This window comes from Marmota monax, unplaced genomic scaffold, assembly GCF_021218885.2.
Source record: "Marmota monax isolate L192 unplaced genomic scaffold, Marmota_monax_Labrador192_F-V1.1 WCK01_AAM20220418_F8-fsc00045, whole genome shotgun sequence".
Classification (NCBI taxonomy): domain Eukaryota; kingdom Metazoa; phylum Chordata; class Mammalia; order Rodentia; family Sciuridae; genus Marmota; species Marmota monax.
In genome coordinates, this window is record NW_026692132.1 from 8,629,529 (window position 1) to 8,655,701 (window position 26,173).

At 33.5% G+C, this 26,173-nt stretch overlaps 1 protein-coding gene and 1 long non-coding RNA gene across 4 annotated transcripts in view; one reads left to right on the forward strand and one right to left on the reverse strand.

Annotated features, from left to right (window-relative positions):
* Positions 1-2,856, reverse strand: part of LOC124108176 (uncharacterized) — a 19,336-nt gene extending 16,480 nt beyond the window's left edge. For both annotated transcript variants that reach the window (XR_006856631.2, XR_006856630.2), the window contains exons 1-3: positions 2,808-2,856; positions 1,047-1,161; positions 11-83 (exon numbers count right to left, since the gene is read on the reverse strand). This is a non-coding gene — a long non-coding RNA (uncharacterized LOC124108176). The remainder of the gene's footprint in view (positions 1-10; positions 84-1,046; positions 1,162-2,807) is intronic.
* Positions 1-25,880, forward strand: part of LOC124108170 (caspase-13) — a 27,572-nt gene extending 1,692 nt beyond the window's left edge. Inside the window, exons 2-9 of one of the 2 annotated variants that reach the window (XM_046466519.1) lie at positions 6,518-6,772; positions 8,369-8,478; positions 9,243-9,416; positions 15,349-15,583; positions 20,847-20,987; positions 21,940-22,049; positions 23,737-23,833; positions 25,782-25,880. In XM_046466519.1, coding sequence (XP_046322475.1) covers positions 6,518-6,772; positions 8,369-8,478; positions 9,243-9,416; positions 15,349-15,583; positions 20,847-20,987; positions 21,940-22,049; positions 23,737-23,833; positions 25,782-25,783 — 1,124 coding nt within the window. In that variant the 3' untranslated portion in view covers positions 25,784-25,880. The remainder of the gene's footprint in view (positions 1-6,517; positions 6,773-8,368; positions 8,479-9,242; positions 9,417-15,348; positions 15,584-20,846; positions 20,988-21,939; positions 22,050-23,736; positions 23,834-25,781) is intronic. The other variant, XR_006856629.1, reaches the window with a different exon arrangement.
* Positions 25,881-26,173: the final 293 nt, after the last annotated feature.

Consider the following 26,173-nt stretch of genomic DNA (forward strand, 5'->3'; position numbering starts at 1 on the left):
CTACACTTACAAATTCTTGCTGTTGTTTCTTTACTTTTTTGAATCTCTCTGTAGGATAATTCTTTCCAGACCTTGTGTCTTATCTGAAAAAAATTAAATTAAGATCCAAAATATAAGGATTGATTATTTTCTTTCCTTGTCATCTTCTTACTTTAATAAGGAATTTTCTAGAAAGGAATAAGTTAAATTCATGCCCATGGCTGTGACTTTGGCCAGGCAAGTCTAATACACTGGTTATTGGATTGGAATCAGGGCGTCATTAGATAAAAGATATGAGAAATTGAAATGCACTAGGAAAAAAACATATGAAATGGCTCAATAAATAGAAACCATATAGTTTTTTTGGCCATTGTTAACTAAAATTCCTGAGGAATCAGGACCAAAATTGTGGTCTTGATTAATTTTGTCTTCTAAATTATTTCCTCCATTTTTATAATTACTATAAGTAATTTGGCAATTACTACCACAATAATAAATAACAACTGATTTTTTGGAAACAATCTATATGGTAGCTATTTTATGCTTTTTAATTAAAGATTTAAAACTATGTAATTAGATCTATATTATTGCCATTTTGTAGCTGAAGAAGATACTTAGAGATGAGTTACATAATTTGCCTTAGGTCAAATTTTTACTGAGCAGCGTGATCCTAGGTAGATCTGATTCTCAAAATGAAGATCCTGAGATACTGACATTACCTTAGTTTTCTGCAAAAGTCCCTAAATTGCTGCTTGCATCTGAATTCTCCCATTTCAGTTTTTGCTGTACATTTCTGCTTACCGTAGTATTCCTTCTAATGCGCAGCTCTCCCAGCTTCCAGATTACATCACATCTCTTGAGCCTTTCTGTTTCTGCCCACCTTGTTCCCTGCCAGAAGACAAGCTCCCAGGTTCTCAAAGGTGTAGCTTTCCACTTTCAGGTCTCAGTTCCAAGCCATTACTCCTCTGGGCAGCTGTCCTCTACCATGGGTTACAGTCCCCTCCCACACTCTGCTTTTTTTATTCATACACCCGTTACTTAAATTATTAGTGTTTGTATTTACTTACTTGCACATCCATCTCTCCATTTTGATGTAAGCCTTGATATGTAAGAATATCTTTCCAAAATGGTATCTCCAACCTTAGCAGAATGTATTTATAGGTAGACACCCATTCCATATCCCTGAATGATTAGAAGAATAAATGTAACTACCATCACTTGAAAATTTCCAGTGTGCTCTTATTACCAGTCAAATGTATCAAATTTACTTAGCTTGCTGTTAAATATTCTCTAAGTCAGGTCATGGCTAAATTCAGTATTTTTTACTACATTCAGTGATCAGTGATTCAGTAGAAAATTACTGTATGCCCTCTGAATGCCAATAGTGTAGACCTATCTCACAGAACCTGTACTCACGGAGCAAGCATGGAATATGATGGTGGGATGGCGATAAGTAGGTTTGGAACCACACTCATATGGAAAATAATGCTATCTTTGGAAGAAACAAGCCACCCTAGGATCACATACATTTGACATTTTTGTCTAGGAAGCATCAAGGAGCATTCCCCTAAGAAAGTGCTGTCACATCTGAGATATGGAGGATAAAAAGAGATGATGGGAAGACAGGAAGAAATGAAGGGGTAGGGGATTGAAAATGAAGGGATCCAGCAGCAGAGGTTTTCTAGAAAAAAAGGAAGGGCAGAATATTTCAAATGTAGTGAGCAAGGTGAAGACAGGATCAGAAGATGAGGCTGAATGATGACACCTAAATTAGGTTAAATTGAGAGGTTTGATGATCTCTTAACAGTGGAATACTCACTCTGCTTCCTTGTGAAAAATAGACAAGAAGGGGATAAAAAGTATATAAAGGCTCTTGGGGGTAATTAAGAAGAGAAAGATGTTGGTCTGAAGAGGAGAACTGAACAGTTAGAATTTTGCACATATTTAGCAGATGAAATCAGTATATGAACAGTGATAGAAAATAAGCTATAAATAAGGTAAAAGATGTGTACAGCACCAGGTTTTGCTAATTTCATACACTGGAAGTTAGATATTATTTAGTAGTAAGGAAATGAAAGAAGGGAATTAAAGTGAGTTCACTTTTAAAAGTTAATTTAATGAGTTTGTGGGATATGGAGAAGATATATCACATTGACTCTCAGACATCTGGTACTCAGTCCCGGGTTCCATGTCTAGGCTGACTCTATACATGTGAGAGCCATTAATCTACTCTTTAAAATCTACAATTGGTTCAATAAGATTATGTAAATTATAAAATAAATAATCCAAACCTCTTTATCTTGTTAATTGTAATTTATGTATTTATTTATTTTAACTGGCAAAATAAAATTAAATATGCTTATTATGTTTCAAAATACATGTACACTGTAGAATGCCTAAACAGAGATAAACAACATATGTATTGACTCCTATGTTTATCAGATTTTGTGTGAGGACACTTTAAATTTACTCTGTGAAAAAATTTAAATGATACAGTACATCACTATTAACTATAATCATCATGTTGCCCAATAGATCTCTAGAGCTTGTTTCTCTTACATAATTGTAATTTGGATTCCTTTGACTAATATCTTCCAAACTAATTTCCTTCTTGTAAGCACTTTCTAGTCTCCATTTCTATGAGTTTTGCTTTTTTAGATTCTGTGTATAAGTGAGATCATGTGGAATTTAGCTTTCTGTGCCTGGCCTATCTCATTTCACTTAACATAATATCTTTCAATTTTGTCCATGTTTTCACAAATGACAGAATTTCCTTTGTTAATGACTGAATAGTATTCCATTGTGTATAGATACCACATTTTTCTTACCTGTTTTTCTGTCCACAGATATTGACATTGATTCCATTTCTTGGCTGTTGTGACTACTGCTGCAATAAATATTATAAGTGCAAAAACATTCAACAAACTAATTTCATGTTTTGAATATATTCCTAGCAGTAGACTTGTTAGATCATACAGTAGTTCTACTTAGTATTTTTCAGGAAACCCCATATTCTGTTCCGTAGTGATTATATTAATTTTACATTCCCATCAACAGTGTCCAAGGGGTTCCTTTTCTACATATTTTCTGCAACATCGAATTTATATCTTTTTGATAGTAGCCATTTGATTAGATATTGAAGTGATGTCTCATAGAGGCTTTAACTTGCATTTCCCTGATGATTACAGATGTTGAACACTTTTTCAAATACCTGTGGGTAATTTGTGTGTCCATTTTTGACAACTTTCTATTCAAGTCCTTCATCCATTTAAAAATCATTTTTTTTTGTCTTGGTTTTATGTGATTTGAGGGTTTTTCTTGTTGTTATTATTGTTTTTTAACATATTTTGGATATGAACCCCTGACCAGATGTACCATTTGCAAATATTTTCTCCCATTCTGTAGGTCATGTCTTCACTCTGTTGTTTCCCTTTCTCTATAAAGAGAAAAGCTTTCTAGTTTGATGTAATCATATATATATACACACACACACACTTTTGTTACCTGTGCTTCTAGGGTCATATCCATCATTGCCCAGACCAAAGCAATGGAACTTTCTTTCTGTCTTCTAGAAGTTTTACAATTTCTGGTTTTAAGTGTAGATCTTTAACTTCTTTTTGAGTTAATTTTTGTATATGGCGTAAAATAAGGATCTAATTTTATTCTGTATATGGCTATCCAGTTTTCCCCAAAACCTTTTATTGAAGAGAGTACCTTTTCCCCTCTCTGTGTTCTTGGCACTTACGTTGAAAATCAAATGACTGTAAGTACTTGGGTTTATTTCTATGCTTTCTATCTGGTTCATTGGTCCATGTCTTTGTTTTAATGTCAGTACCATGCTGTTTCAATTACTCAAGTTTTGTGGTCTATTTTAAAATAAGGACATTGACTTCAACTTTATTTTCTTAAGAGTGTCTTTGCTATTTGTGTGTGTGTGTGTGTGGGGGGGGTTCACTTGAATTTTAGGATGTTTTTTCTATTTTTATAAAAATGTCATTGCAACTTTTAAAGGCATTGCATTGAATATTTAGATTACATTAGGTATTATGAACATTATAACAATATTAATTCTTCCAACTCATGAACATAGGATATAATTCTATTTACATGTCTTATTCCATTTCTTTCATCAGGGATTTATAGTTTTCAGTGCATATGTTTCCACCTCCTTGTTTAAATTTATTTTTGCAGCTATTTTAAGTAAAACTACCTTCTTAACTTATTTTTCAGATATTTTGTTGTAAGTGGCCAGAAAGGTTACTCATTTTTGTGTGTTGATTTTGCATACTGAAACTTTGCTGAATTTACTTATTTGTTCTAATAGATTTATGGTGGACTGTTTAGTATTTTCTGTCTATAAAATCATGTGGTCTACAGGCAGGGGCATTTTAACTTCTTTCTTTCCAATAGGTATGCCTTTTATTTTTTTTCTCTTGCCCAGTTGCTCCTGTTAGGACTTCCAGTACTATGTTGAATAAAAGTAGCAAGGGTAGCATATTTTCCCTGTTCCCAATTTTATTAAAAAACTTCAACTTTTCATTATTGAATATGATGTTGACAGCTTTTATTCAGACACTTATTCTTTTGTAAATCTCTTATTGCTTACCATGTTACTTTACATATCATTCATTTAGTCAATACTTCACTATTTCTTGCGCACACAAATAAACAAAACAGAAGCCCAGACCTCAGGCAGGGTGGATACTGCACACACTAACCTAAGTACTGTTTTCAACTCTTCAAAAACTCTACAACACTCATGTTCTGTATTTCAAGACCAGTGTTTTTCTGCCACCTCTTCTATGGAGCCTCAATAATCTCACCAGCTAGAATTTATGCATCTTTTCTGAGTCTCTGAAGTGATTCATTTGTTTTTCCCTAAGGGAATTTTCACCAAGTTCATGTAATGTCACTTGATAATTCAAGACTAGAGCCTCTAAATTCTAAAACCCTTGGTTTTAATTCTTGCTTCTCAGTTACTAGTTACCCTATATTCTTATCACATGACTCTGTGTATGAGATACAATATAGTAATATACCTTTGAGATAGTTTTTATTATATTTTAGTGAGATTTATGTCAAGCACTTGGCATGATGTGTGCTTAATAAATTTTGACTATTGTTGCTGTAACTGTGTGATATTTAACTACACAGAACACGGAATAAGAATGTAATTTGAACACCAATTTATGTACTTAGTGTAAAGTCATTACTTAAATTCTATATATTTTATAATTTATTTGTCACTTTATTATTTAAAAAAGGGATGTGATAACTAATCCATTAGTTTAGTGTGAGAATCCTGGTTTTAATTGATATTTGTAAACAACCTAATGTGATGACTTAGAAATAATGCTGATATATGTTGGTTTGCTATGTATTATTTTCATAACTAGTCATAACTAGTGCATAAGATTTCATTTTTCATTAAATTAATTGATATTACGAAACTTTTTTATGGTTTTCAGCTTCCATATGCCTTTCACATAATAATTACTCAATAAACATTTGCTGAAAATATAAGTCAAGATAGTATGAATGATGTGGCTGGTGCTTCTAGGCCAAAGTTCTTGTTCAATGTCTTGATATTTTCTTTAAATAATGTCATTTTGTGTCAAAGTCATCCTGACATCTAGAAAGATTGAATAACTATATTTATAAAGTTAACTGAGAACTTATTAGGTATCCTGCCTTCCTATTTACAAACTTCCCAATTTCCATTGATAATATTAAAATAAAGGATTAATTTAATACTTTGATATCTGTATCCTTTTCCTCTATAAAATTTTAAATTGTCCTAAGAAGTAGTGATACAGTAACCCAGTGACAAATAATTTACCATAATGGAAGGTTTGTCATTATAGATTTAATTCTGATTTTTGGTTGAGAATAAAATTTTAAAGGATTAGAACTTTAAGGGCATTCCTTTATTTGTTCATTAATTTATATATTCAGTAAGCATATGAGGTCTTTTACAATATTTTTAGGCTCTGAGGTGTGAGTATAGCAACTGTATAAAATGATGTGCATTCCAAGATAGCACTTGACCAAAGACACTCAAAACAGAGGAGCGGGAAAAGCCCATGCTCTAGTGGGAGGAATTAATTGCTAAACAAAGGCATGGAGTTTCCTGAGATCACATATCCCAGGAGGAGCATCATCACTACCCTAGGCTGTAAGTAAAAGAACAAGAATATGAGAACAGTGGATGACGTAACATTTGGCCCAATGCCACATTTGGGAGGAAAGAAACTCTGTAAAAAACAAACAAACCAAAAAAAAAAAAAAAAAGAAGAAAGAAAAAAATAAAAAAGAAAGAAAGAAAGACCAAACACTTAGGTAACAAGGAATCACTATAGTTTGTTCCAAATTCAAGGAGATGTGACATGTCCATGGGTACATTGAAGAGGTGAGCAGTTTGTTTTGGAGATGGTGATTGCATTTTCAAGGATATTTTATGTTAAGGCTGTGTCTAAGGTGAGAGTAAAACTCTTAAAGCCTAGCCTACAGTTGAAGGATTTTTTTCTATTTCTGACAGAAAAAAAACAAGAAATAGAACGACTTAAGAGGTTGGAAATTGAGAGCAAAAAAGCCATCACTGGTTTTTTGGACAATTTGGTGAAAAAAGATGTGATTAAATTACCAGAAGATGAAAAGAAAAAATTTAATAATGCCACACCTAGAGACAAGGCCTGGATTGTGGGGGACTTCATACGACAGAAGCCCCAAGAGGCAGTTCCCTCGGTTATCCAGAGTTTACTTAAGGCGGTCAAAAAGGCCAATGATACAGAAGGTAAGACTGGAATCATTGACAAAAGCTATCTCAAAATTTCCGGAATTTTTCAAACCTTGGGCCCATGCAGAATCTCTATGATCCTCCTATCATTTCATCATGAATGTAGTTTTCACAAAAGCAATCATTGTCTTTTCATAGGCCACTTTGCCTTTTCTCTGGTGAGATCCAGTTTCTAAATCGCTAAAAAGCTATCCTTATGTTTAGGCTGTTCATAGAAATAGTTCACTATTAGAAACATTATAGAAAGCAAAATCTACAATAAGATTCTGTCACCTTGTAAATTAGGTAATTTTGTATAAGTTTTTCCACCTCTTCAGTTATCAGGCTTAGTATCTGTTAGATGGGATAATATACTGCTTCTTTATATGACTTTGTAAGGCTAGGAGCATCTACTGACAGACACATAATTCCCAAAATATTAGCTCTTGTCCAAAATTTTCTCCAGAAGCTCCAAACTCATTTAGCTCTAACTGCATATTCAACATTTCTGCTCAAATGTTCCATTGATTTCATAGAAGTAACATATTTTAAATTAAAGACTTGCTCCCCTAATTAAATCTGTTCAATTTCTATTCCTCTTCCATCTCAGTAGACAAGACTATGTCTATCAAGTTTTTCCCACTAGGTCATGCCTGATTTCTTTTTCAATGAGTAACAGCAATAAGTAGAGTTCTTGACACACAGCAAACAACTAATTAATGTAAGAGGCATAAACAAATGAAAGATAAGCATGTGACAAATGTTAGTTATGATTATTATGTAAGTGTCAAAATTTAGACTTTTTCAATGCTTACACATTTCTGTTAATTACAACTATGACTAAGGAAACCCCTTTAAAATGTCCCAAATTTCATAACTTTTTGAAAGCATTTTACCCATATTGAATAAAGAGAATTGCTAGAGTTCAAAAGTTCTGAGACACAAGTCACCAGTGACAGACTTGATCTTCCAGAGTTCAAACTACTTGTCCAATATGGGATATTATACTATCCAATATGGTAGCCACTAGCCACATGTGACATTGAATTGCATCCAGTTACAAAGGTTGAAATGATAATTTTTTGAACATACTACACACTATTTTGGACATAGAAAACATACTATTAAAATTAATTTTCCCTGTTTATTTTTACTTTGTTAATACAGATAGTACAAAAGTTTAAATTGCACATGCAATTCACATTGTATATCCATTGGAAAGCACACTGATAAATATTTACTTATAATGTTCTTGCTCAGAGACCACAGAAGTCTATGTGAATGAGTAAAAACCATAAAGTAAAACCACTGGAAAAATCATTGTTTTTGCAGAATGTGAAAAGGCCAAATTTGACTTGAAAACTTGGAGGTATTTCCCTCAGAATTATGAGAATCTGTTCTTGCATTTTTTTAATGGATCAGTTTTCTCTATCAAAAACTTCTTTCTTCTTCCCCAGTCACAATACATCTCCATATACCTGTGGTTAGATGTGAGTATAGTCTTTAGTTATTTAAAATTCGTCTTAGGATTTACCACTCTCTCAAATTTATCAGGTGATAAATAGGGTCAATGAGGCAGAAATGAAAATTTATATAATGTAATGCATCCTACAGCTTATTCAGGAACTAAGGCCGGAGCAGTTGAGCCAGTAGAATCAACTAATACCCTCAAGCTTTGTTCTCCTGAGCAATTCCAGAGACTGCATAATGAAAACACCAAAAAGGTACTGTGATCTGTGCATGAAAAAGAGGAGAAATAAGCAATTGCTCTCACTAAGGATATAACACCAACTTCAGGGAGGAGGGACAGTTACCTTTATCATAGATGATTTGGAGCAAGGACAAGATCATATTGCTTCAGTTAAAGTCCAGTTCTCTTTTAACTGCATAGTAAAAGGCATATGAGTCATATTGTTGATTTATTAACTCTCATATTTTGCGGTTATGAAATTTCAGCTGTGCACATAGAATCAAAATATTTATCAGATAACATGACTGAGTATTTATTATTTGTACTCTAGTTGGGAAGCCTAGACTTGCAGGATATTTTTTTTAAAAACATTAAAAAATCATTAAAGCTTCTAAAGGATTTTAAGCTGACATGTTAAAAGTAGTGTCAAAATAATGCAGTTGCCAAAAGATATTTGTTTCATTCATTTTTTTTTCTTTTTACTGGAGTCAATGACAAATATATCTTAGATTTTATGAAATTTGATCAGAACCTTGAATACTAAGAAAGATTTACTGGATGAACAGAAAGAGGAGGAGGAGAATGTAGGAATTATTCTAGTTTCCTCCAGATTCTTGAGTAACCATTCCAGATGTGTCCTGATTCTGGATCTAGAACCTTGAGAGATGAAGACGTATCTTTTTTTAGAATTTAGGGGAGAAAGAAGTTAAATGAGACCTAATAATGTATGCTCATAGGTGTATGGATACTTAAAAGGGCTCAGCTAAATCAAATTTGCTATATATCCATTTCATACAGATCTATCCAATAAAGGAGAAAAATAATCGCACTCGTCAGGCGCTCATTATATGCAATATAGAGTTTGAGTATATTCCTGTGAGGAGTGGGGCTGAATGTGACATCACAGAAATGAAGGGGCTGCTTGAAAGCCTGGACTACACTGTGAAGGTGAAAAAGAATCTTAAAGCTGAGGTAAGAGCCCCTCACCAACTCCAAACTAATACATATTTAATGTATATCCTTCTACTAACAAAGTAGCTCTATGATAGACAAAAATTTTAATAACTTTATATAGTATGTGTGACCAAAATGAAAGAATTAAATTTATGTCTGTTTATTTATTTTTTTAATTTATTGGTGCATGATGATTATACATAAAAATGAGATTTGTTGTGACATATTTGTACATGCACATAATTTGCTCAATTTCATTCCTCATCATCTCCCTTTGCCCTCCTCTCCCCTCGGCCTCTATCCTATTGGTCTCTTTCTATTTCCATGAGATCCCTTTTCTTCCTTTTCTTTCTCTCTCTACATATGAGATAAAACATTAAACCCTTGAATTTTTGAGTCTGATTTATTTCACTCAACACAATGCTCTCTAGTTCCATACATTTTCATGTGAATTATGTATTTTCATTCTTCTTTATGGCTGTGTGTATGTATCTCATTTTCTTTATTCATTTTGCAATTGATGGACATTTAGATTGGTACCATAATTTGACTATTGTGAATTGTGCTGATATAAACATGAGTATTAATATATTTATATAGTATGCTCACTTTAATTATTTTGGGTGAATAGCAAGGAGTGGTATAGCTATATCTTGTGGTGGTTCCATTCTCATCTTTTGAAGAACATTCATTCAGATTTTCATCCCTACTAACAATGTGTAAAAGTTCCCTTTTCCCCACATTCTTACTAGCATTAATTGTTATTTGTATTCTTGATGATGGCCATTCTAACTTGAGTTAGATGAAATCTCAGTGCATCTTTTATTTTTATTCCTTTGATTGCTAAAGATATTTGACATATTTTTCTTCATGTATTTTTGGCCATTTGTATTTCTTCTTTTGATAAATGCCTGTTTGGTTCACATGCCCATTGATCAATTGGGTTATTTGTATGTTTTGTTTTAGTTTTAAATTTTATGAATTATTTATATATTGTGAATAGAGATCCTATGTTGGAAGAATGGATGGCAAAGATTTTCCCTCAATCTGTGGGCTCTCTATTAAGGCTGTTAAATGTTCATGTTGCTGTACCAAAATTTTTAAACTTAATTCTATCCCATTTTTCTTTATTTTTAAAAAATTATTTTCTGAGCTTTAGGAATCTTGATGAGAAAATTGTTGCCTGCATGTATGTGTTGGAATGTTGCCCCTGTTATCTTTTAGCAGTAGCAATGTTTCAGGTCTAATAATTGCAAGTTATTGATCCATTTTGAGTTGCCTTTTGTGCAGGGAGAAAGATAGGGATCTATTTTCATTCTTTTACATGTGGATATCCAGTTTTCTCAGCACCACTTGTTAAAGAGGCTATCTTTTCTCCAACATATGTTTTTCGTGCCTTTGTCAAGGATTAGATGACTGTATCAGTTGGGGTTTGTCTCTTGGTCTTCTATTCTATCCCATTGTTATATATTTCTGCTTTTATTGCTGTACTGTATTGTTTTGTTATTACATATCTATAATTTGAAATATATAATTTGGAATTGGGTATTATGATGATTCCAGTGTTGCTCCTTTTGCTCAGTGTCATGTTGACTATTCTAGGTCTATTATTCTTCCATGTGAATCTAAGGAGCAGGTTTCTAGTTCTGTAAAAAGTTTCATTGGTACTTTAATGGAAATTGCATTGAATCTGGTAATTCAATGCAATTTGGTAATATAGCCATTTTACCAATATTAATTCTGTCCATTCATGAACACAGGATGTCTTTCAATCTTCTAGTGTATTCTTCAATTTTTTTCTATATATGCTAAAGAGGTTTTTCTCATTTTTGTTTAGATTCATTGTTAGTATTTTTTGAGATTATTATGATAGGTATTATTTTTCTTATTTCTTTCTTAGCAAATTCACTCTTGGATTATAGAAAAATTCTTGTTTTTGTATGTTAATTTTGTATCCTATTAGTTTACTGAATTTGTTTACCAGCTCTAGAAGACTTTGGTGAAGCTTTTAGGATCTTCTAATTATAGAAATGTATAATCTGCAAACTGTGATATTTTGACTTTTTCCTTTATTATTTGTATCATTTTTATTTCATTTTCTTGCCTAATTTCCCTGGCTAGAATTTTAATTACTGCACTGAATAAGACTGGTGAGAATTAATAACTTTGGCTTTTTCGGATTTTAGAGGAAATGCTTTTAGATGGCCCCAATTCACTATAATGTTAGCTTTGGGCTTGTTGTATAGAGCCCATATAATGTTATTTAAGTTCCTTTTATCCCTAGCTTCTACATGTTTTTGTCATTAATGGATGCTGAATTTTTTGAAGGTTTTCTCTGTGTCTATTCTATTTTAGGGTGAATTACATTTATTTATTTGCATATGTTGAACCACCCTGTTTCCTTGGAATGAAGCCAACTTGGTCATGATGTGCGATCTTTTTAATGCGTTCTGAATATGATTTACCAATATTTTATTACAGACTTTCTGCCTATGTTTAACAGGGTTATTGGTCTCTAGCTTCCTTTCCTTGATATCTGGTTTGGGTATTGGAGTGATACTTGTTTCATAGAATTAATACAGAGTGTTCCACCAGTTTCTATTTCATGAAATAATTTGAGGAACATGGGCATTAATTTTTCTTTAAATATCTGGTTGAATTTAGATGGGAAAACATCTGGTCCTGAACTTTTCTTTTCTGGAAGACTTCTTATTTCTCCTTCATTTACATTGATTGTTATTGGCCTATTTATTTTTTCCCCCTCTTGGGTCAATTTTGATAGGTCATATGTGTCTAGAACGTTATCCATTTCCTCATATTTTTTCTGTTTATTGGAATACACTTTTTTGATGTAGTTCCTATCGCTTTTCTGGATTTCAATGACATTAAGAGATTACAAATATTATTTTCTTTTCAAAGAACCACACCTTTGTATTTTTGTTTTCTACTTCATCAATTTTGGTTCTGATCTTTTTTATTTCCTTCTTGTTGTTGGTTGTGCAATTGATTGTTCTTATTTTCTAAGACCTTGAGCTGCATCAGTAGGTTATTTGATTCCTTTCTGATTTTTTAATATAGGCATTCATTATTATGGACTCTATTCATAGAACTGCCTTTCTAGTGTCAAAGAGGTTTTGGTATATACTATTTATATTCTTATGTGATTCTAAAAATGTTTTAATTTTTTCTATGCCTTCCTTGATGACACATTCATCATATAAAAATGTTTCAATCTATTTTCATGGATTTATATGCTTTCTTTAGTTTTTTCTTGTGTTGCTTTCTAATATCATTCCATTATGATCTGTTAAAATTCAGGGGATTGTTATCAATCAGTTTTATTTGCCAAATCTTGTTTTATAGCTTAAACTGTGGACTATTTTGGAAAAGAATTCCAAAATAGCATCTGAGAAGAAAGTAAATTCAGCTATTGTTGAATCACATGTTCTATAGATGTCTGTTAATTTTATTTGATTTATCATGTTTTAAATTCTTGCTCATTTTATAACTGATGATCTTTCTATTGGTAAAAGATGTATTGAAATTATCAAATTTTATTCTATTGGAATCTATCTGAACCTTTATGTTGAAAAGAGTTTGGTTTATGTAAGTAGGTACTTCAAAGTTTGGGGCATAACTTTTTATTATCATTATATCTTTTTGTTGGACTGTTCCATTTACAAGTTTGTAGTGACTTTCATTTGTCTCTTCAGATTTATTTTGGCTTGAAGTCTATTTTGTCAGATATGAGAGCTTAAATTAAGTACTGTTTGCTTTTGGGTTCCATATGCATAGAATATAATTTTTCATCCTCTCACTTTTAAACTATTAATGTATTTGCTTGTGAGTTACGTTTCTTGTAGGCAATACATAGTTTGTTCTTTTTTAAAAATCAAAACTTCAAATTTATGTCTTTTAAATGAAGAGTTGAAATTATTAACATTCAGTGCTATTATAGGAAGGCATTTATTATTCTCTACCATCTTGATTTACTTCTAATGTCTAATTTAATCCTAATTAGTATTTGCCTATCTAGTCTTTTAACAAGATTTATTCTTTCATGATTTTTTTTTGGTTGTTAATTACATCTACTTATATGTATAGGATTTCTTTAAGCATCTTTTTCAATGTTGGTTTAGTAGCTATGAAATTCTTTAGTGAGTCATTATCTCTTTACAATCTACTCTGAGTTGAGGGGTATATCTTGGCTTGAGAACATCCAATTGGCATAATCAATGTTCTAAGTTCAACCACCAGTGCTCTGAGAGAAAAGAGTAACTTACAGTAACAGTGATAGCATAATAGCAAACCATATGTCAACATATGTTTAAAAAAACTAATTACCAATAATCTCTACAACTCCATTAAGCAATGAAAGAAGTAGGTAAGACATAATATAAAATAAACTGACAGGTTAAATATTAATGGTAGTATACTTAATATCAAATTTTATACAAAGAAGGGACAAAAACAAGAAAGAAAAAATGGTGGAGGAAGTAAGTGAGACAGAATTTAAAATGAGGACGGAAAAAGAGTGGCAGAGAAGGGAATGGAAATGAAAAGAAGAAAAGGTCTATCGAGAAAGAATATAATTTATTGACAATATAAGTATATTAGATACAACTATGAAAAAGAAAATAATAATGAGGGAAAACACTAGAAATCACTTTGCAATCATAAAAAAAACATGTTTTCTTCTTACTGAGGTATTAAAAAAGGAGAAATTTCTTTCCAATGTTTCAAGTTTAGAATTATCCAGCTATAAGAATGTTTGCATTGCACACTTTTCATACTATTTGTTAGTTCTCAGCTCTTTCTCATATTAGCCAAACTTGGTAAGAACATCTGTATTCTAAGCTTTACCCCCTCCTTACCCGGAAAAAAGTATTGGAGGGAGTGTGAACTGTTGTGAACAGATTCACTTCAGTATGACTATGTTCTTCCAATTGGGGATGGGATTGCAACTCTGGCAGGTGCTACTGGAAAGGCCTCTTGCCCAGTGAGTCTGTGGAACAATCCAGATTGTGCTGCATCCATTGTTCTGAGAACCTCTGTTTCTGTCCTGGGAAGAGGTGTGTGAAAAGTCTCCAGATTACTTTAGCAGTTTCTTCAGATCCTTGTGGGCATAGGAGATGTAGTAGAGCTGGTAGCAGGACACTGCAGGTCACCCTTTCTGCCCAACCCTGATTAGTCCCGGTTCTATCCCTCTAGGACTTGCTCCTTATCACAGAGTTCAGACCACCAATTTGAAATGAAAGTGCCCCTTGTAAGTACTTTCCCAATATGCAGACCCAGAACTGTTGTTCTTATTCAATCTAAGAATAGCTACCATACAGAGGGATCCCTCTAGTCTACTATTTCCCAGGATCTCTATGTCTCTTTTCAACTTCAAATATCCTTAATTACATGCATCTAGACAAAAAAAAAAAAAAAAAAAAATGATTGGCATGGGTCCTGACCCCAATAATTAATTAGAAATTGAAAGGGCTAAGCTGAGAATAAATATAGTATAGGAAAGAGACCAGCAAGACAAGCAAGGGCAGGAGTATAGCTGGAGAGTGGAATACAATCAGGCCAGAAGCTTTCTATTTTAGTTTAAGCGTATAGGAAGGAGTTAAGAAGGAAAGTGGTATGATGCATTTAAAACATAAGACTCCAGTTATTTAAGGAGAGAAAAGATAGAGGGAGAAAGGAAGAAATATTGTGAGTAACATTCATGAATATATAATACATTAAGAAGACAGTTTATAATATGTCATCAAGATCAGAAAGTTTGAACCTACTGTCCTATTGAGAAAGAAAAATAAAACAATTATCATTATTGAGTAACCACTATGTAAAGATACCATGATAAAAAATATGTGTGTTTCCTTGAATGCTTGTAGTGAATCTAGGAAGTCAGATTGACTTTAATATCTCTTATTAAAGTATGAAATTGGCCTTTTCACAGGATATGAAGTTAGAGCTGAAGAAATTTGCTGACTTACCAGAGCACAAATCCTCAGACAGCATGTTCTTGGTGCTTATGTCTCATGGCACCCTTCATGGAATCTGTGGAACTATGCATAGTAAGGAAAATGAAGATGTGCTACCTTATGACAGCATCTTCCAGATATTCAACAACTGCAACTGTGTCGCGCTTAAAGACAAACCCAAGGTCATCATTGTGCAGGCCTGCAGAGGTGGTGAGTTCTGAGATGGAAGATAAAATAATTTTGAAGGTGTGCAGGACACTATGATGGATGTTTTATGTCTACAGAAATAATCATAGGCCTTATCTACTGCACATAAACTAAATTTAATTATTAGAAAATCCCATTTACAGTGGTATTATGAGAATTTTTCTTGTCAGTTAAGACAGTTTGTTCACTTTTTTCCCTTTGTTATTTTTTTAGTTATACATAACATTAGGATTCATATTGACATAATTATAAAAGCATGGACTATAATTTGCTCTGATTCAGTGAAGACATTTTTATATAATTTTAATTGAGTGTAAGTGATGAAAGAGAATTCCAGAATTTCTAAGTCTGTTAAGCATAAATATTAAAACTCTGGAACAGAATCATTTTAATGAAATGCATTTGAAAGTAAGGAAATTCTCTAATATAATAATAGTGAGTGACTTCACTGACCCACTCTCACCAATACATAGCTCTTTCAGACACACACTACCTCCACCAAAAAGAAAAACCAGGGAAACATTATAGATCAAATGGACTTGACAATTATCTATATAATATTTCATCCAACATTTGAAGAACACATTCTTTTCAGGAGCACATGGAACTTTATTCCAAAATATAACACTTATTAGGTCATAAACAAGTCCTTACAGATTAAAAAAAAACTAAAATAATTTCTTATATCTTATCACAGAGAAATGAAACTAGAAATTAACAGCAAGAAAAACTAAAGATATTATGTACATGGAGGTTTTGAATGAACAGTGAGTAAGTTATTGAAGAAATCAGGGACGGGAAATGTAAAAATATAAAAACCAAGTGAAAATGGACACACCACATGCCAGAACCTGTATGACATCGCAGAAGCAGTACTAAGGGGAATGTTTATGGCAGCGAGTGCCTACATCAAGAAACAAACAGAAACATTTGAAATAAATAACACAGTCATACATCTCAAGGGCTTAAAATATCAAGAAATCAAACCAAGTTTAATAGAAGGAAACAAATGATAAATATCAGAGGAGAAAAAAATGAAGACTAAAAAGATAGTACAAAGTATCAACAGCAACAAAAAAAATGAATTGTTTCTTTGAAAAGATAAAACAAAATTTTAGCTAAACTGACCTCTGCCCCCCCAAAAGACAAGATTGAACTAAATGAAGCTAAACATGAAAAAGGAGACAAAAATATCACTAAAATATAAAGGATAATTAGAGAACATTTTTAAAACATAAGCCAATAAATTAGATAATCTAGAAGAAATGGGCCATTTCTAGTCACATATGACTTGATAAAACAAAATCAAATGTGTATAAAAACCTAAATGGATCATTATGAGTAGTGAGATTAAAGCAATAATAAAAAGACTTCCAACAAAGAAAGGCCTAGGACTAGATGGATTCATTGCTCAGTTCTACCAGATTTTAAAAAGAATTAACACCAATGATTTTCAAAATATTTCATAAAATATAAAGGGAAGAAACCCTTTCAAACTTTTTATGAAGCCAATATTATCCTGCTAATAAAACCTGATAAAGACACAACAACAAATAAAACTACAGATGAATATCCCTGATAAGCATAAATGCAAAAGTCCTCAATAAAATAATGCAAATTGAACAGCACATTTAAAAGATCACGTACAATGATCAAGTTAATTTATTCCAGAGATGCAAGTATGGTTCAAAATATCCAAATAAATAACTATAATAAAGCACATAAATCAAATCCAGTATGAAATCACATAATCATCTCAATTGATGCAGTAAAAGCCTTTGATAAAATTCAATCTGCCTTCCTGATAAAAATTCCTGAATAAATTAAATACAGAAAAAGTATATCTCAACATAATGAATGCTATATGACAGACCCATAGTCAACACCATACAGAATTGAGAAAACATGAAAGTATTTCCTTTAAGATTAGGAACAAGAAGAGGATATCCATGCTTACCACTCTTATTCAATATGGTACTGTAAATTATAGCCAGAGAAATTAGGCAAAAGAAAGAAACAACAGGGTTGAAAGTTTGAAAGGAAGAAGTCAAATTTTCTCAATTTGCAGATAGAAAACCTTCAAGTCTTCACAAATACTGATAAACAAATTCAGTAAGGTAGAAGAACACAAAATCAACATACAAAAATCGGTCCTCCTATACAACAATAAGAACTTGCTGAGAAAGAAATCAGGAAAACAATTGCATTCACAATGGCCTCAAAAGAAATAAAATACCTACAAATAAACCTAGCCAAGGAGGTAAAAGGCCTCTAGAATGAAAAATAATAAAACACAGAAAAAGTAACTGAAGAAGACACTAGAAGGTTGAAAAATCCTCTCACACTCAAGAATGTGGAGGATTAATAATATGTTAAAATGGCAATATTACCCTGAATAATCTATAGATTCAAAGAAACCTCCACCAAAACACTGTTGCTAGTGATGGACATGGTGGCAAAATATCTATGATTTCGGTGACTTAGGATCCTGAAGTTGGAGAATTGTAAATTCAAGGCCAGTCTCAGCAACTTAGTGAGGACCTAAGCAACTTAGCCAGACCCTTAAAATAAAAAAAATAAAAAGGGCTGGGGATATAGTTCAGTGGTAAAGTGTCCTTGGGTTCAGTCCCCAGTACTGAACAAACAAATCAATAAAAACAAAACAAAATTAAAATACTAATGATATTATTCACAGAACTAAAAACAAACAATCCTAAAATTCTTATGAAGTATGAAATATTCCAGATAGGGAAAGGAATCCTGAGCAAAAAGTAAATAAATAAATAAATAAACAAGCAAAATATTAAATAAATAAAAGCAATGCTGGAAGAATCACAATACCTGATTTCAAATTATACTACAAAGCCACAAAAACAGCATGATATTGGCATTAAAACAGACATATAGAAGGATGAAATAAAATCAAAGACCCAGAAATGAATCCACTCATCTACTACCATCTGATTTTCAACAAGGGTGCCAACAACATACTTTGGAAAAAAGATAGTTTCTTCAACAAATGGAGCCAGGAAAATTTCATATCCACACACAGAAGTATGAAACTAGATGCTTGTCTTTACCCTGCAAAACATTAGCTCAAAATGAATGGAAGATTTTAATGTAAGACATGGACTATGAGAGGAAAATATGGTAGATATACTACAAGATAATGTCAGAGTCAATAATTTTCTGACAAAAGCAAGAATTGACTAATGGATAGCAGCAAATTAAAAAGCTTTCTGCATAGCAAAGGAAACAACAGAGTGAAGAGTCAGCTTATAGAATGGGAGAAAATCTTTGCCAACCACTCTTTTGAAAAAGGATGAATATATATCCAGAATATATAACGAACTTTAAAAAAGTAACAACAAAAGAACAAATAATTCAGCCAATTAATGGGCCAATGATCTGAACAGATACTTTTCTAAAAAAGTACAAATGAACAAAAAGCCTATAAAAAAGTTCAACATCTTTTTCTATAACAGAAATGCAAATTAAAACTACATTGATATTCCATCTCATTCCAGTGGAATGGTTATTACCAACAAAGCAAAAGAACAAATGGTGGCAAGGATGGAGAGAAAAAAGAGCCTGTTATGATTTAGAACTAGAATGGCCCCCAAAGCTCATGCATTAGAAGCGTGGCCCCAATACAGTAAGGTTCAGAGATAGGGATTTTAAGCAATGATTAGGGCTCTGATCTCATTAGAGGATTAGTTCATGTGCTAGATTCATCCACTGATAGCTGAATGGACTACAGGGAGGTGGGACCTAGTTAGAAGAAGTAGGTCATTGGAGGACACCCTGAAAGTGTTTACCTGCTCCCTGGTCCCCTCCTCTCTTCCCCTCTCTGCTTTCTGGCTGCCATGAGCTGAAAAGTTTTCCTCTTCTATGCCTTTCTGCCATGATGTTCTGGTCTTGGGAGGATGAAGTCCTGAGAATAATGAAGTCAGATGACTGTGAAGTGAACCTCTAAAGTTATGAGTCCAAATTCAAGTTTTCCTCCTCTCAATTGTTCTTTCCAGGTAATTTGCTGTTTTTCACAGTATGTAGATTTCTCCAAAATTAAAAGTAGAACTACTGTAGGATCTAACTATTCCAGCCTCTGCTTATACCCCAAGGTAATGAGGTCAGCATACAAAAGAGAGAATGCTGCTTCCTGTGTTTATTGCAGCATTATTCATAATAGTTAAGATATGGAATCAGCCTAGGTGCCTATCAATAGATGAATGGATGAAGAAAACATGCATATATACACACTTTCATATATGTATACAAAAACACATATATCCACACATACAAAGGAATATTATTCAACTATAAAGAAGAATAAAATTGTGCCATTTGCAGGAAAAGGATCCATCTTGGGTACATGATGTTAAGCAAAATAATCAGACAAAAAAGAGAAGTATCACATGTTTTATCTCATAAATGAGAATAAAAGAAAACAGAACTAAAAAAAGAAGAGGGATCATCAGGGAATAAGGAGGGATCTGGGTGTAGAGCAGATAAAAAGAAATGGTAAGAGGGTAGAAGGGAAATTGACATAATATATACATGTGTAGAAATGTTTCAGTGAAATCAATTAATTTGTACCATTAATATGTTAATAATTATATATCAAAATAATTTTTAAAAAGAAAGTGGAACCATTATATAACAGCAGCACCCTGTTTATATATAATATTGATGATGAAGTAAGTAGGTTTTTTAGGGGACATGAGGGATAGCAGTTAAATTTTAGTTTCCTGGTAGCTATTGGGAGCTACTGTTGCTTTTTTTTTCTGGGTACTGGAGATTGAAGTTATGGGCATTGTTCTATTGAGACACATCCCCAGCACTATTTTGTATTTTATTTAGAGACAGGGTCTCACTGAGTTGCTTAACACCTCGCTTTTGCTGAAGCTGGCTTTGAACTACTGATCCTCCTGCCTCACCTGCAGAGCCACTGGAATTAAAAGCGTGTGCCACCATGCCTGGCTCTTTTTTTCTTTTAAGCAAAAATAATTTTACTAAAAACTGATAGCTGTACTCTGAAACTATGCAGATAAGGCTTTAACTCCTTCTTTATTCTTCTTAAAAAATGGTTTGTTTTCTTTTTGTGATATGTTAATTCTTTGTTGGTATAATGCCCTCTCTCACTCTTCTTTCTCTGGAGACAGTGGTGTGTGTAACTAATTGGGTGAACATTCAGAAGAACAAGGTGGGCAATTGTGACAGTCATACTGAGGGGGGCACAGGGTGAAGATAGTTGATGTCTCTACAGGAAACAGAGGCGAAACATGGGTTGGAGACTCTCCAGCCCTGGAAGACAGCTCTTTATACTCTCAGATGAACCTGGATGAAGATGGTGTTTACAAGACCCATGTGGAGAAGGACTTCATTGCTTTCTATTCATCAACCCCACGTATGTCTTTCAGTTACAGACAGACATTTATGGTCCTAAGGCTACTTTTCAATGATTGTAGGAAATCAAGATAGGCCCTGTGCAGCAATAGTTTGAGAGACATTTTGAAGGCTTTTGATATATTTTACATAAATCTTATCTGTGCTGGGGGTCAGAGATTCTTAGCCTCAACACTAAAAAATGTTCTTTTATTTTCAATATTACACTTACAATCAAAGATATGCCCAAATATTAAAGCAACCCAATACAAGGAATCCCCTTAACTACACACCACTTAAGCACATATGACTGATATCATTTTCTACTAAATCTATTTAACATTTTTAATGGAGATTTTATGAGCCCCAGAACTGGTCTCCCCATCTCATGTGATCAACTCCAAGTCATTTTCTCCATATTTCCAATTTGATTGTCCATGTATGATGCTGTTACATGCTCCAGTAGGAAAGTGGATACCCTTTTAAAAGAGTAGATAATGTCATGGGGAGGCTCATTCAGTCTAATAATAGGTAACAGCAGTTAGTAGTTTGGCTGCAGATAAACATTTTAGAAGCCTTACATTCACATTCCCTAAATTGCAAACTCTCAATTCTTATTTCTAAAATATTTTCACTGATGCAAAATCGACATACAAAAACACTGTGCAGATTTGATGTATAGAACTTAATGAATTTGGAGATAGTATGAACTTATCACCACAATCTATGACATAAACATATACCTCCCATCCAGAAACTTTTTTTCTCTATTCATTTTAATATTCTCTGTGTTTATGGATTTCCTGTGATGTTAATGTGGGATGATAAAGTCTTCCCCTAAACCTGTAAAAGGTAATTCCTAAGCTATGTTTTAAAAAAGAAAAAAAAATCTAAAACACAAAAAAAATTGAACAGAGCAAATAGCGAAAGCCCTCAGACCAAGGCATGACACCATAACACCTAAATCTCCACAGATAACATTTCCTGGAGATACAAAACTGGGGGCTCTCCCTTCATCATAGAACTTATCAAATGCTTCCAGAAATATTCCTGCTGCAATCACCTCGAGGAACTATTTCTGAGGGTAAGCTTCTCTTTCCTTTTCAATTCAGCCATTTATTTATTCATAAAGAACAATATCGTTACTCAACTTTCACATGTCAGTGACGTACTGTATCAAGCAAGAAAAAGTACCTGTTTTCTGTCATTCAGGTATTTAAAATCAGGTTTAGAAAAGGGAGCTAGTGTGCCACAGTGGGAGATCAAAGTACAACAAAATGACATAAAATCTAAGCTTTATATTATGGAAGAGGAAGCTATGAGTTCTTAGAATTCAGAGAATGAAAAGTATTTGACATTAACTTTCATTGCTTAATTTATTAATAAATGCATACTGGGTGGTCTACAAGGGGATGGGTTCTCTCCTGTTGATGTTGGGGTAAATGAAACCTATTGTGAGCTTAAGACCACACAGGACTTAAATTGCTGTCAGACATATGGGTATTAAGAAAAGTAGGTCAAGAAGGAAGTATGTGATTACAGATTACGATGATATCCATAAAGAGAAAGACCTAAACTTGTGGAAGAGAATAAATCCATTCTTTAAATGGAATGATCAGGAAAGGGAGACTTAATACTTCTTCCTTGATTTGGGACATTCCTTATTCACCCTTGTTCCTAAATTATTTTTCTTTATAGTACTTACCACCATCCACTCAGTATATATTTTATTTACGTGTTTTGGCTTTTTTAATGTGTATTTTCTCACTCACATGAAAGCTTAATGAAGGCAAGAATTTGCTGAACATTTCAACATGCACCAAACAGATCTTCAATTAATATTAATTGAATAAATAGATGAATGAATGAATGAATGAATGCTCATTTTTTTTACAGAGGAGGGACTGGTATTAAGAACATAGGAGAGACTGGAGTTGTGGCTTACTGGTAAAGCGGTTGTCTAGCATGTGTGAGGCACTGAGTTAGATTCTCAGTACCACATATAAATAAATAAAATAAAGGTCCAACAACAACTAAAAATAAATAAATTAATTAAATAACACAGGAAACTGTGGTTGTTTTAAAATTTAATACTGTAGAGGACAGTAATACTTCCCTGGGAAAAGAGATGTACTTATGAGAATATTGGAGAATATTCTATTGTAACAAGTCAGGGTTTCTGCAAATAGGAACCTAGAAAGTTAAGACCTGTTGGATGAATAAAAATTAGAGATAGTACTTTCAGGATGCTCCTAGAAAAAAGACCAAAAATAGTGTGTTTGGGGTAAGGAAGATCTCACTGATCAGTTCCAGACAAGATTTCAGAGGTCAGCTTGTTGCAGAGGTGGAAGTGAAAGCTGTTCTGTATTCAAGTCTTGAAGACAATCCTGTGAATCAATTCTCCTCATATTGAGGAGTCATCCTGTGTGAGGGTTAAAAACAGGGACTCTTCTAAATCCAATCCTCATTAACAGACCTCCAGGAATAATTAAAGGTGAGGTTTATAATTCACAAATAGAAAGGAGAGGAAATGGATATAGAAAGGGCTTGGATGAGGCAGTTGTTATTTTTTAAGTAAAGATTACAGTCCTAGATTGGTTCTCAATTCTGAGAGGAAGATTAGAAGTATCAGCAAGGTAGAATATCCATGGGTTTGGTCTCATCAGCCCCAGGAGTGTCCTTTCCACTCCTGGAATTTTCTGGTTTATGGTGCAAAATATTTTCTGTGAATTTATAAGGCTTATCTCATCTAGAGCTGTTTTTGGTTTTAGGTAAGAAGTTCATTTGAGGAACCAGGTGTTCGAGCCCAGATGCCCACTGTTGAGAGAGTAACCTTGACAAAACCTTTCTACCTCTTTCCTGGCTATTGTAAGTCCTGCATTGGTGTTAGGAAGTGAAATAGGTAGGAGGGTCATATTGGTGGTGAGGTTTAGTGACCAATTGCACCTGATTGCTTCAATGCTCAACCTAGGATTCTTTGTTGACATAGTTGGTAATAATTTGCTAGTTTTTATTCTCCTTGTATGCATCTGAATCCCCTTTACCTCCACAACCAACACAGCAATCAATCAATCAAGGAGGCAAAACCAAGGCAAAAAATGATAAACAATGAAAGATCCTGGATAGCAATTATTAAAATACAAATGTACTTATGCTTAAATTGTTACATATTCATTTCTCTCTCATTAGCCCTCCCAATTCCCTTTCTCTCTCTTGAGCTGTCTCATACACAGAATGCACATGCACACACATATACATACATGCATTCACACACACACACACACACACACACACACAGTGTTGCCAAATGTGATATCAGACCTTGAAAATAAACAGAAAACAAAGGAGGGAGCTGAATATGGAAGAAACAGCTCTTTGGTCCACAGAGTGGACCAAAAGTATCACATTGGTGGCATTGAGCTACTTTACCAAACAATATAAAATACATCCTGGAAATGTAATTCCAATAACTCAGGAGGCTAAAGCAGGAGGATTATAAGTTTGATATCAGCCTAGCAATTTAGCAAGACCCTGTCTCAAAAAAATTTAATTAAAAAAACCCACTGTGGATGGGTGTTGCTCAATGGTAAAGCACTCTTGGGTCTAATCCTCATTTCTGGAAAACAACAACATATATCCTTGACTTGTACCCTGTGTGCTCTGGTTCTTGTGCTGTTCTCACACTGTAGATGACAAATCACTCACAGTATATCTCAGATCCTCAATTACTTCTCAGTAATTCCTTCAAGCTTTCATGTTAACCCTCAAACATTTTTCGATTAAAATATTTTAGAGTGGATAAATTAATTTAGACCCAATGATTACTTTATTTACTCACAACAGCATTATATCATCACACCCTATCATATGATTGATCCCTCTGAAAAACATACTTTAAATTTCACATTATTTTAAAATTTATTTCAACACTGAAAATATGTAGTGAATTCATCTTTTATCTCTGCTTTCTGACACTTTAGTCATAAAATTGCATAGATATTTCAGGACAGGCTTTATTATCTAATTCATCCAATAGGACCACATTTGAGAACTGAATTATTTTTTGACTAATATTTGTCAGCACTATCAGGTTCTGTTACAGATGCATGAAACATACCAGGGAACAAAGTAAATGGAAGCTTTACCCTCAAAGATCTCACAGTCTAATAAGTAGAATCAGGATCTGAATTCATAAACACACAAATTTATCATAAGTCACAGAGAGATAAGAGTAAAGTAGAAAATAAAAAAAGCGAAGGGGGACACCAAGAGGTAGAGGTTGTACTGCTAATGATAGGTTATTCAGGAAAGCATTATTTGAAATGATGAAATCAGAACAAAGAATGGACAGAGAGGGGAAATAAACCTTGTGATTCTTACCCAGGAAAAGTGTCCCACCCCAGGATAAAAGCAAGTAAAAATGCCCTGGTGCAGAGATGTGCTTGCTATGTTTAAAGAGCTGCAAGAAACCAGTGTCGCCAGAGAAGAATGAGAGTGGAAAAAATGGCAGAGACAGATTCAGAGAAATGGGGATGAGCCTGAGCCAAAGGCTTTGGTGATCCCATAGCAAATATTAATTATGTTTTGTCCTGAGTGAGAACGAAAACCCTTCAAGTACTTTTGAACAGAGAAGTGATATACTATAACTTAGGTTTTGCAAAGTTTATTTTAAGTGCCATTTCCTGACTAGAGTACACAGGACACAGGTGGATATCAAGGGTATCAGCAAGCACATGGGAGAGAATGGAAGAGTCATGGTAACAAGTGGAACAAAGGCTGCAACCTCTTGACCTTCTCTCCTTTATTTCTTCTGCAGGAAACCACAGGCAGCCCAGCCTTCCTTTATCAACTTTATGAAGCACTATTGTACATGTATTTAAACATTTTTATTTCAATAAAAATGAAAACAAATGAACAGTGCCTTTTGGTATTCCTTAATTGACAACAAGATTTCAATTAACATGGTGAATGTGTGAAAATGAAGTGGGAAAAGCGGACTGGATTTTTCAGCTTATGGCTCATAAAATATTTGCACTTCATTGAGGAAGAGAACCAGCTGTGACTAACCTCCAGCAGTAGGATAGAAAGAGATGGTGCCTAAAACTGTGATGAGAAGTCTGTATCCTCTGGACTCTATGCAGATGTCACCTCACACAGTAAGTTGGCTACTATAAAACATGAAACCCCCTAAGAACAGAAAATAACAAT